This window comes from Gracilinanus agilis, chromosome 1 (assembly GCF_016433145.1).
Source record: "Gracilinanus agilis isolate LMUSP501 chromosome 1, AgileGrace, whole genome shotgun sequence".
Lineage (NCBI taxonomy): Eukaryota > Metazoa > Chordata > Mammalia > Didelphimorphia > Didelphidae > Gracilinanus > Gracilinanus agilis.
This window is the reverse complement of record NC_058130.1, coordinates 717405011-717417411: the sequence shown is the minus strand read 5'-3', so window position 1 is coordinate 717417411 and position 12401 is coordinate 717405011. Positions and strand designations below refer to the sequence as shown.

Below are 12401 nucleotides of genomic sequence, written 5' to 3'. Positions count from 1 at the left end.
GGAAAGGAAAGGAAAGGAAAGGAAAGGAAAGGAAAGGAAAGGAAAGGAAAGGAAAGGAAAGGAAAGGAAAGGAAAGGAAAGGAAAGGAAAGGAAAAGAAATATTGACTGACTGAATCTTCTTTTTTTCTCTCTTTTGTCTTTCCCAACAGGCTTCGGAAAAACCTGAAATCCTTAATTATTGTCCACCCTTCTTGGTTTATTCGAACAGTATTGGCCATTTCCAGGCCCTTTATCAGGTAAGTAAGGAACTTTCTGCCCTGTGAGGGTTGGAGGGAAGAAACAAGAATGGGTCTCTTCAACAGAGTTTACTGATTTCCAACCTGCAAGAGCCCAAAAACAATTGGATTGCATAGCAAAGGAAATGTGGTACAGTGTCAAGAACTCTGGTCTTAGAACTGAGTTCCTGCTTTGCCATTTACTAGTTGTGTGACCGTGGGCAAGTTTCTTAGAATCATTGCTTTAAAGATGTCCAGGACTCTGGATATCATCAAACCTGTTTATATAGTTAATGAAACTGAGGCCCACAGAGACAAAGTCACACAAGTAATAAGTGGTAGATTCAAGATCTGAACCCAGAGCACAGACTTCAGATACAAAGTTCTTACCTGTAACATGCTCTTTCCATCTCTTGGCTGAACCTCACTTTCCTCAAATGTAAAAGGAAAATTGTGGGCTAGATGGTCTCTGAATTTCCTTCCATGTTTGTGACTTAGTGAAACAGCTTCCTTGAACATTACTGAGTGCTTTCCCTACCCCCAATATCTCTGTTGTGAGATAATACATACACATCTTAAAGCCATACATAGAGACAGACAGAGTCAGAGACAGAGACACAGAGACAGACAGAGACACAGAGAGAATTAACAGCAGCCAACATCCCTGGAGTTAATGGGGATGATGTGAAGAGATAGCTCGATGATCATCTGTCAGGTTTGCAATAGAAGGAATGCCTGCATAATACTGGTGACCTCTAGGGTCCTGTCCAGCTCTAAGATCCATTCATTCATTCTGTATCTGAGAAGCAGATTCTACATCTGCTTCCCACTAGCTACAAAATATTTGGCACATCATTTCTCTGGCCCTAAATTTCCTCATTGATACAGCAAGGGGTTGGACTAGATCAAGTATTCATGCCCTTTTAGTGTATCCTGGGCACCCCTTTAGCAGTCTGGGGAAACTTGTGGACCCCTTCTCAGAATCATGCTTTTAAATGCATAAAATAAAACAGGACTACAAAGGAAACGGATTATACTGAAATACAGTTATCAAACATTTTTGAAAAACAGGTTCATACCCCTCCCCAGGGTTAAGGGGACTAAATGATCCCTAATGTGTCTTTCAGACTCTAAAATCTTTGATCATTTTTCATCGTTCCCTTCCCACCAACTGCGATCAATCTCACCTGCCTCTCCATTATATTTCCTTCAGTGTGAAGTTTATCAGTAAGATCCAATATGTGCACAGTCTGGAAGAATTGGAACAGCTCATCCCCATGGAACACGTGCAGATTCCTGACTGCATCCAACAGTAAGCATCGGTTTTGCCCCAAAGCCTAGAATGCTCACCTTTTCCTAAGCACCGTTTCCATAACTTGTCTCTTAGACCTATCAGGACTAGCTCATCTATACTCAGAGCTTATCAGAAGCATTGTGTCTCCTCCTGAGAACCACACTTTAAAAGTAAAATCCTCCTCTCAGGTCTCCCTTCCATTCCTCCCCGAGGGCTGGAGGAGGATTCTGACGTCTCAAAAGCTGTGCTCATGGGACAGGTCCCACCGAGTCAGAAAGGCTTCACGTAGCAGGTCTCATGATGGACTGATGTATCTCCTTTTTTTTGTCTTATACTTACTTAATATTGATTCCAAGGCAGGAGAGCAGTAAGGGCTAGGCAATTGGGATTAAGTGACTTGTCCAGGGTCATACAGCTAGAAAGTGTCTGGGGCCAGATTTGAACCTAGGACCTCCTATCTCTAGGCTTGGCTCTCTGTCCACTGAACCTCCGTTGCTAAACTTCTGACAGCATCATCATCTGTGATGTTTTTTGTGCCTACACCCTCAAGTTGCTTCCACACCCTAGTGCGCCCTCACCTCCTGGTTCAAATCCTATACAAGGAAAACAGGTTGTCCATGTTACAAGATCCCCTACGGCTGCTCACCTGGTTTCTTGCTCTCCCTTTTGTCAATACTATCAACTCTGTAATCACATATAAGGACCAGTTTAGGGAACACTAACCCAGAATATCTGTATTTTCTTGTCTTTGTCTGTTGCTAGCATTAGACTGAGAAACCATCCTCATTAGCTAGTACAACTGGTAGCTGCCCTGCCTTTCTGACTATACTAACATGAGCAATTTGTTGTTCAACTACTTATTCAGTCATGTCCAACTTTGCATGATCCCACGGACCATACTGTCCATGGGATTTTCTTGGCAAACATACTGAAGTGGTTTGTCATTTCCTTCTCTAAACATGAACAGCATAGGCAGAGTCAAGATGGCACCTTAGTAGCAGTGAAAGCCAAAACCTCCCTGACAATCCTTCTAAACATGAGCAATAGTAGATACAAAAATTTAACTGTCTTTTAACCTTATATTTAATCTTATTATATTTAATCTTATTATTACTGTATATTTAACCTTATTAGGATATAGGAACAAAATCATTTCTATATTCACTATCTAAGGAATTCTGGTATGTTCCAAAGAAGAAGGATGTAGGTCTTCTCCTCATGTTATTGCAGACAACTATGAGCTATGCCTTACGCTTTTTTTTTCCTTTCAGATATGAAGAAGAAAGAATCAAGGCCAGGAGAGAAAGGTATGTAACACTTCTGTGCCTGTCAGCAGGAAGATTTGGGGGAGGAATTGGTGGCCATATTAGGAACTAGTAACCAACAGACTATCGCCCCATTATCAATGGAATGAGCACAAAGCAGATTCATAAAAGCCTGGAACCCACCAAGTTATCCAGGAGAATAAAACATTCCTTGAAAAACAAATGGAAGGGGCAGGTGGGTAGCTCAATGGATTGAGAGACAAGCCTAGAGATGGGAGGTCCTAAGTTCAAATCTGGCCTCAGACACTTCTCAGCTGTGTGACCCTGGGCAAGTCACTTGATCCCCTTGCCCACCCTTACCACTCTTCCACCTATGAGCCAACACACAGAAGTTAAGGGTTTAAAAATAAAATAAAAAAAGGAAAGGAAAAAAAAAGAAAAAGAAAAACAAATGTAAGAGAGAGATCCTCAATATAAAAATAAAGGCAAAAAGGATCTGAAGAGACAGGATATTCTGACCCACACGAAGACTTTGGTTGACCAATAGAAGAATGTGACACAAAGAAGAAAGGAAAAAGGATCACTGTACACATGAAGCTGAGCAATTGAAATGAGAGGCCCCTCCTGTAAATTGGGAGTCTATGAAATTGGCGTATATATGTGTGTTGCAAATATATGGGTGTTGGTTTATTATATATGCACATGGGTGTATATTATATGTTTGTGTGTGTTAAATGTGTGTATACTATCGGCTGTGTGTGCACATTTATGTGTGTATTGTGTGTATGTGTACATATACATATATGTTGAAAACCATGTGTCACTATAGTTTCCTTTACATTTAATTTCATCCACCTAAAAATATTATTCTGAGGAGGGATCCATAGGTTTTACCAAACTGTTAAAGGATTCCATAATCCCCCTACTTTAGATAGAAAAGCTAGATTCTATAAAGAGAAAGCATCTGCTCACAGTCTAAGGAAGGCTGCTATGAAAGCACAATTTGGTATCAGGAGAGAGATCATCCAGTAAGAATCAGAAGAAAAGATGAGGAGTGGTCAATGATAACCTTTTACTGATGGGTACTGAAGCTCCTGTTTGGTGACCTGATATTCACAATTTAAAAGATCTGCTATCTTCCATCCATCCAGTGATGAGATGACCTCCCAAGGCTTGTCAAACCAGATCATCACTAATTGCTTCTAATGATTTATGTGTAGGCAAATAACACTGTCAGAAGGAATTGTGAAAATATTTCTGGAGATCATGAAATTCTTCTAAAGACAAAAAAAGGAGAGTGTTCAGTTTTATGTTTTTGTTGTTGTTTTGAGCTTTGTTAGGGCTGAGATGAAGATCAAAGAAAAGATAGAATTATATCTTTTGTAGAATTGATGAGAAAAAAGAGAACCTTTCAACTCTTATTTAGGGAATAAGCATTTATTAAGTACCTACAATTTGCCAGACACTGTGTTCAGTACTTTATAAATATAATTAGATTTGTTATTTGGCTTCTGTTTTCTGTGCCAAAGAGAATGACTAAAGAGACTAGGAATCTTGGAACAAAAGTTGTTAATAGGGAATTGAAACCTAATATTAATGAAGAGAGAGTATCCAGTTGCCTTTCAAAGGCATGCATCTATCAACTGGTACCATCCATACTCTATGCCTATCTAGATGTTGCCCTCAATGAGTTCAAGCCACCAGGACTGGCCAAACTAGACTCTACGAAATTTAAAGTGAAGAAAGTTACTGCTGAAAAATGGCCAATAATGCAAGAGGACAAGAAACAGGAAAGTATCTTGATTTTCTAGAAAATAGATAAGTGGATAGATAGATAGATAGATAAGATAGTGGACTCCCATTGGAATCCTGTTAAATATTCTAGAACATATTTAAAAGTATCATGTGTGAGGATTTACAAATGCAAATGGTGACCATTAAGAACAGATCACTCAAGGACAGACTAACCTCATTGCCATTTTTGACAGGGTTAGGGAATGCAGAAGCTTAGCCTATATCAACTTCAGCAGTTGGACAGAGTGCCTCAGGGAAAGATTTCTTATGAAAAAGATGAAGAAATCCAGAGAGCCGAGCATATACAGTAAAGTGGATTCAGAACCACTTATTTGACCAAACTTCAAGAGTTATCAAGAATAAGTCAATGTCAGGGGGCAGCTGGGTAGCTCAGTGGATTGAGAATAAGGCCTAGAGACGGGAGGTCCTAGGTTCAAATATGGCCTCAGTCACCTCCCAGCTGTGTGACCCTGGGCAAGTCACTTGACCCCCATCACCCACCCTTACTACTCTTCCACCTAGGAGCCAATACACAGTATTGACTCCAAGATGAAAGGTAAGGGTTTAAAAAAAAAAAAGAATAAGTCAATGTCAAATTGGAGGGAGATCTAGTTGAGGGTCTCAAAGATCTGTTCTTGACCATGTGCTAGTAATGTTTTTATCAATGACTTTACATGTGTGTGTACCTGCACACACACACACAAACACAAATATAGGATGTATGTATATTTGTGTATATAGTATACATAACATATATAAGTGCCTTAAAAGTCTTAGTGTAGTTTTCTGTTATAAAAATTTTAAACTGAACTGAGACTTTTGGCACACCAGATAGATCGATCAATAGAAAGATAGAAAGATAGAGAGATAGACAGACAGATGGATGGACAGACAGATGGATAGACAGGTAGATATAAGGATGGATGGATAGATGGATGGATGGATGGATGGATGGATGGATGGATAGATAGATACATACATAGATACATAGATACATAGATTCATAGATAAACCAATGGAAAGACATATACCCCTTCTCTCCTCTGATACTGCCACCACTAGAGTGCAGACCCTCATCACCTCACCTTGATTACTACAATAGCCACCTGGTAATAGCTGCCTCAAGTCTCTCCCCACTCCAATCCAACTAAATAATAAAATTTTAAAAATCAGCCACTAAATAATTTTCCTAAAGCACAAGTCTGATCATGTCACTCCTCCACTCAATAAACTCAGGTGGCTTCCTAGTGTCTTCAAGATCAAATAATAATCCTCTGTTTAGCATTCAAAGCTCTTCAGTATCTACCCTCCTGCTACCTTTCCAGGCTTCTCATACCTTACTCTTCAACACATACTAGATCCAGTGACATTGGCCTCCTGGCTGTTCCATGAACAAGACGCTCCATCTCTTCACATTTTTTCTGATTGTCCCCCATGCCTGGAATGCTGTCTTCCCTTCATGCTGACTATTGACCTCCTTGGGCTTCCTTTAAATCAAAACTAAAATCCTACCTTCTACAGGAAGCCTTCTGTAACCTCTCTTAATTCCAGTGCTTTCCATCTTGTAATTATTTCACATTTATCTGGTATATAGCATGCATTGTATATATTTGTTTGTACATTGTCTTCCATATTGGATTACAAGCTCCTTGAGGGAAGGGGCTGTCTTTTGTATTTTGGTATCCCTAGTACTTAGCACAGTCCCTGGCACACAGTAGGTGATTAATAAATGCCTTCGAAGTGGAGATATAATGTTACATTGACGTCAACTGACAGGAAATCTTAACTTGTAATTATGAGTTAGGAATATAATATGAAGATGGTTTTTACACATGCTTCAAGGGAGAAACAAACCAATTATGATTCTCTCAAAATTTAAACCTTTCAAACCAATAGGGTGCATTCGATACTTGAAATGTTGTGATTTGAACTGAATCTTGAGACTACTAAAATCTAGGATCCTAGCATGCTGGTGTGCCATCTGAATTGCATTTATGGAATTGGCCACGGCTAAATGTAGAATTTTGTGCAAAATTCGGAACTTACCAGGCAATATCATTGCAACTCAGGAAAATGGAAGAATTTCTTCCCTATCTCCTTTCCATGTCATGCTTGTTTGTGGCCCAAAAATGCCAAATTTTTGCAACTTTGAACTTATCAATCATTTGTGATTGATATGAGCTTCTAAGTTTCACAGTATTTCAATTTTGCTGTGAAATCTGTATGTGAAAATGAAAACAGCTCAGATCTATAAGTATCACCTTTGTAAATGATATAATAGGAACTTCAAGAGATATCTGGGTGATTTTTAAGACTGTCATAAAAATTGGATTTTTGGCCCCCATGTATTTTAATTCAATTGACCTTTATATGCTTTTTGATTAATTGCTATAGAAATAGATTAATTTGGAAGATTTATTAAGGAGCTATGAAAGCAGTAACATGGAAGGGCAGCATTCTGGGTATATGTATTGATTTGAGCATTGAGAGAATCAGAGCAAGCAAGGATGCAAAAGGGATTTGGGAACCATGAATTTGCATTTGAGGCTTGGAATGGGAACAGAGGGTTTGACCTAAAAGTCAATTCATGCAGCCAAGAAGCTGAGAAGCCATGGTTCTTTGGAGAAGCACCCTAAGAGTAACAGTAGAGAGCAGAGACTGTCTTTGGGGGAAAGTCTGTGATCTGGTTGATAGGACCCCAAACACTTGCACCTTTGAGAAGGGCTGAGGTGGGACTGGGTGACCTTTAGCGCTGGGGGGCATGACAAATGGAAATCTTCAAGAGGAGGCTGGATAACCACATGTTGGAAATGTTGTATGTCTATTAGGGAGAGGGATTCCTAATCAACTCTCAGTCTAGATGCCCTATTTTATGAGACCATTTTAACCCTCTAAGTCTCTAAATCTGGGATCACAAATGTGCTTGGTTCCTTTCAGGTCAGAAGAAAAGCCAGAGACAATGGAAGAAAGGTAAATAATTGACTGTGATATAACATCTTATAATAGTAAATAGTTCTAATTTTTGTGGCACTTTGAGGTTTAAAAATCACTTTCTTCCCAACATCCTCTGTGATCTAAGTCATGAAAGGATGATTCTCCCCATTTTACAGATGGGGAAATTGAGGCTCATGATAGTTAAATAGTTTGCCCAAAGCCACACAGCTAACTAGAGGCAGAGCTAAAACTCAAACCTAGCTAGGTCTTGTGACTCAAAGTCAGAAGACACAGCATGGCATCATGAACGGAGTCGTGAATTTAGTCAGAAGACATGGATTCAAATGCCAGCCCTCTAATTTACCCTCTGCTTGACTTTAGACAAAGTCCCTTCCCTTCTCTGGACCTCAGTTTCTCTAACTGTAAAATGAGTCAGCTAGACTCTAGGATATCTAAGGATGACCTCGCAGTTCTAAATCCTGTCTTCCTTGGTCCTAGTTTCTTTCCACCACTCGATGACACTTCTGAAAGGAAGACTTCCCTGTTGGGGAATCCTTAGGGTGCTCTCTTTTTCCTCAAATGATCTATATTTACTTGTCTATAAGGTGAATCCCCTTCCCCATCAGTAAAATATAAGTTCCTTGAGGGTAAGTTCCTGCTTCTTTCCATCTTTGTATCCACAGTACCTCACATAGGTCGTGTTCTTAGTCAAGGTTACACCATAGAGTAGGGGCTCAATAAATTTTTATGGAGTCAAATTCAAGAGTTTATTAGGCATCTCCCACCCTGACCATCTTTCTCCTCATGTGTCAGGATGTGGAAGGGACCCTAGGGTCCACCGGGCTACGCCAACAGGGCACAGGCTCTGGTCAGTACTGCTTTGCTTGTCAAGCTCTAAGTATAAGCCCAACCACAGACAATGTGCCTGTCTCCCCTCACTAGGCAGGGAGACATTCCTAGCCACAGGGATGATGACTAACTGATGGGCAATAGGAGAATTGCCTACAAAGGCATGGAGGGGAGGTGTTGTGGTGGGCCAAGGTCCAGAGGGAAAGGTCCACCTGGAGATCTCAGACCCTTATGGTACTGAAAAAGTGGTGATGGACAGAGTGATCACTTCCCTGTCATTTCTTTTGCCTCCTCAACAGATCTTCGGTGGTCACAGAAGATCAGGAAACAAGGTTTGTGGACAAAACTTGGGATTGGATTCTTAATTTCAGGGTTTTACAGAATGTGAGCATTAGGGGTAACTAAGTGGTTTGGTGGATAGATTTCCAGGCCCAGAGACAGGAGGTCCTGGGTTCAAATCTGGCCTCAGATACTTCCTAGTTGTGTGACCCTGGACAAGTCATTTAAACCCCATTGCTTAGACCTTACTGCTCTTCTGCCTTGGAATCAATACTTAGTATCAATTTTTTTTTTAAAACCCTTGTACTTCGGTGTATTGTCTCATAGGTGGAAGAGTGGTAAGGGTGGGCAATGGGGGTCAAGTGACTTGCCCAGGGTCACACAGCTGAGGCCAGGTTTGAACCTAGGACCTCCTGTCTCTAGGCCTGACTCTCACTCCACTGAGCTACCCAGCTGCCCCCACTTAGTATCAATTTTAAGACAGACGGTAAGGTTAAATTAAAAAAAAATAATGTCAGAGTTAGAAGGGACAGACATTAGAAACGTCATAGGAGAATAGATATAGAACTAGAAGGGACCTTCAAGCCAGGTGACTCGGTGGGTAAAACATTGGGTTTAAAGCAGAGACCTGAGTTCAAGTCCAACTTCAGACACTTATTTGTTGTATGACCCTTGGCAAATCCCTTAGTCTCTGTTCATCTCAGTTTCCTCAAAAGTAAAACAAGTATAATAATAATACCTTCTTCCCTAGGTTGTTTTAAGGACAAATCAGATATCATTTATCAATTTTGCCTCAAATGCTATATAAAACTAGTTACTATTATTATCTTGTTCAACCTCTCACTTTTACAGTTAAGGAAAAGCGTGACTACTAGAAATTAAGTGAATACTCAGGTATACACAGATAACAACAATAATAACAGTAATAACAATAATAATCAGCATTTATATAATAGTTTAATGTTTGCAAAGCACTTTAACATACTTTAATTATCCCATTGGAGCATCACAACAGCCCTGGGAGATAGGTGTAATTGTTATCCCCATTTCACAGATGAGGAAACTAAGACACAGAAAAGCTAAGTATCTTGCCCAAAGTCACACAACTAGTCATTGTAGTGTGAGGCAGAATTTGAACCCAGATCCTCTGATTCCAAATCTAGCACTCTTTCATTTGATAGAGAAGGAAACAGAAATTTCAGAGAGGACTAGTGGCTTCCTGGGTCTCAAACCCAGGTCTTCTGATTCCTAGTCTGGAGCTCGTTTTATCCCATCACACTAACTGAAGACACAGGAAGAACTGGAGACTCCAGATAGGGAACTGACCGGAACCTTCCACTCTCTTCTTAGTGCTCTCTCCACTCTCTCCACACACACCCAGAAACACACTGGAGATTGTGTTTTTAAAAGCAAATCTTTTATTATATGTGTAATCCAGTGGAATTGCTTGTCAACTCTTGGGAGTAGGGGGAGGAGAGAGAAGGGAGGAAAACAACATGAATCGTGTAACCATGGGGAAAAAAATTTTAATAAAATTTTAAATAAAATGAAAAAAATCTTTAAACTCAAATATACAATAAGCCCAATATGACCAACAGCCACAGTTCATATAGCAAAAAGCAGAGACCCTGTTTCCACCTTCCACACCTCCTCAGATGTTTGAGTAGCCTGAATTCTGCTTGAGGAACAAATTGAGCATGGGGTCAGGGAGCCCCACTGCCCTAGGGATGTCCAAGACCCTATACCACCCCCACCCCCAAAGTCCTGGGGGTGATGATGGTAGTGGTGACGACGACCACCACAACAATAATAATAGCATTTATCTGGCACTTTAATGTTTGCAAAATGCTTTACAGATACCTCGTTTTATTCTCAAAACAACCACATGAAGTAGGTACTATTAATATCCCATTTTACAATCAAGGAAATCGAGGCAAACCAATTAGGTGACTTATCTAGGGTCACAGAGCTAGTATGAATCTAAGGCGAGAATGGACATTGGTTCTTCCTCACTCCAGGTCTAGTGTCACCTACCTGCCATAAAATCTATAAGCTGTGATTTGAATAGTAAGATAATAGATAGCGTTTTGTTGTTTGTTGTTGTTCAGTCCAACTAGATTGTATACTGGATGGTAATGAGTTCATGAGAGGGATTCTTTGGCTCCCATATCCCCAAACTGAGGCTAGAACTGAGGGCATCTAGCCTGGAGAGGAGAAGATTTAGAGGACGTTTGGTCATTCTTCAAGGGTCTGAAGGACTGAATTTTGCTTTGCCCCAGACAACAGAATCAGGAGAAATTGGGAATTCCGAAGTTCCTAAAACATGAAATAGAACAGTTAGTCATGGCAAGATCAAAGGAATGACTATCTCTGTGGACAACTACGGTAGAATAAGGGAGCAGATGATGAGAAGTGAGTAGACTGAGAAAATGCGAAGTTAGATTGTGAGGGAATAGTTATATTTGTGTTGAAGTCTCTTGCTATGAAGGCAGGAGTTTGGGTGCAGAGAAAGACTGTAAGCCGGGCGATGAACTTATTAGGAAAGGAAGAAAAGTGTCCTTAGGCAGGGCTGTGCTGGAGCCAGCTCACACCAGCACTCAAGAGCCAATTCTAAATTTTCATAAATTTCACAATTTAATTTAAATTTACGCATTGGAAATCAGCAAATGTTACAAATCAGGTGTTGATTTATTGTTTTGTTGATTTCTCCATGTAGAAATTAATAGAAGAAAATTATACAGTATGTGATACACACACACACACACACACACACACACACACACACACACACACATATTTCCCTCCTGAAGAGCTAATTGTTAAATGGTTACTAGAGGTGGCTCAGTGGATAGAGTAACAGATCTAGAGTTGGGAGGACCTGGGTTCAAATTTGACCTAAGGTACTCCTAACTGTATGACCCTGAATGAGTCACTTTACACCAATGACCTTCCCTTATTGCTTTTCCGCCTTAAAATCAATACCTATTATTGATTCTAAGACAAAAGATAAGGTTTTAAATAAATAAATAAGTGGTTTTCAGCACACCACAGATCCTGGGGGTAAGCAGAGAACAGCCATCAGAATATGATTGGATGACAAATTTGAATAATTTAAACTGCAAAGGAGAAGTTACTTAGGTAAAGGGAAAGTTTGGAAATAGCAATGAAGAGCAAAAAATATTGTAACTCCTCTACCATGACCAGTGAGCAGGGGGAGAGGGTGTGAGATGTGTGAAAATATATATTTTTTATATCCATCACTGTCTTTCTTTTTTTTCCTTCTAAAATTAACCAAACCAGGAGGAGCTAGGATCTTTAGTAGATTGAGAGTCAGGCCCAGAGATGAAAGTCCTGGGTTCAAATCTGGCCTCAGACACTTCTTAGCTGTGTGACCCCGGGTGAGTCACTTAACTGACATTGCCCAGCTCTTACTGGTCTTCTGCCTAGGAATCAATATACTCTATTAATTCTAAGATGGATGATAAGGGTTTTAAAAAATGAAAAATTAAATTAACCAAACCTATGTTTCTTCTTTCAGCATGTCATGAATCCAAGCATCCAGACATGGAAGCAAAGAAGGAATCCAGTTCTCCATCGCTTCCTGTACACACCCTTCCTGGTGCCCACCAGAGCTCATCACCACCTCATTCTGAACACCATCCTACCAAGGGCACCACATCCCATCTGTCTCAGACATCCCACATCCTCTACAGCTGCTTGAAAATGTTTTATTTTTTTAACAGCCCATTATTGGCACTTTCTCAAACAGG

At 40.1% G+C, this 12401-nt stretch overlaps 1 protein-coding gene across 1 annotated transcript in view; it reads left to right on the top strand.

Moving 5' to 3' along the window:
- ATCAY (ATCAY kinesin light chain interacting caytaxin) overlaps positions 1–8757 on the top strand; it is a 52666-nt gene extending 43909 nt beyond the window's left edge. The window contains exons 7-11 of the mRNA XM_044685296.1: positions 151–237; positions 1430–1528; positions 2782–2817; positions 7507–7539; positions 8652–8757. Coding sequence (XP_044541231.1) covers positions 151–237; positions 1430–1528; positions 2782–2817; positions 7507–7539; positions 8652–8757 — 361 coding nt within the window. The remainder of the gene's footprint in view (positions 1–150; positions 238–1429; positions 1529–2781; positions 2818–7506; positions 7540–8651) is intronic.
- The last annotated feature ends 3644 nt before the right edge of the window (positions 8758–12401 follow it).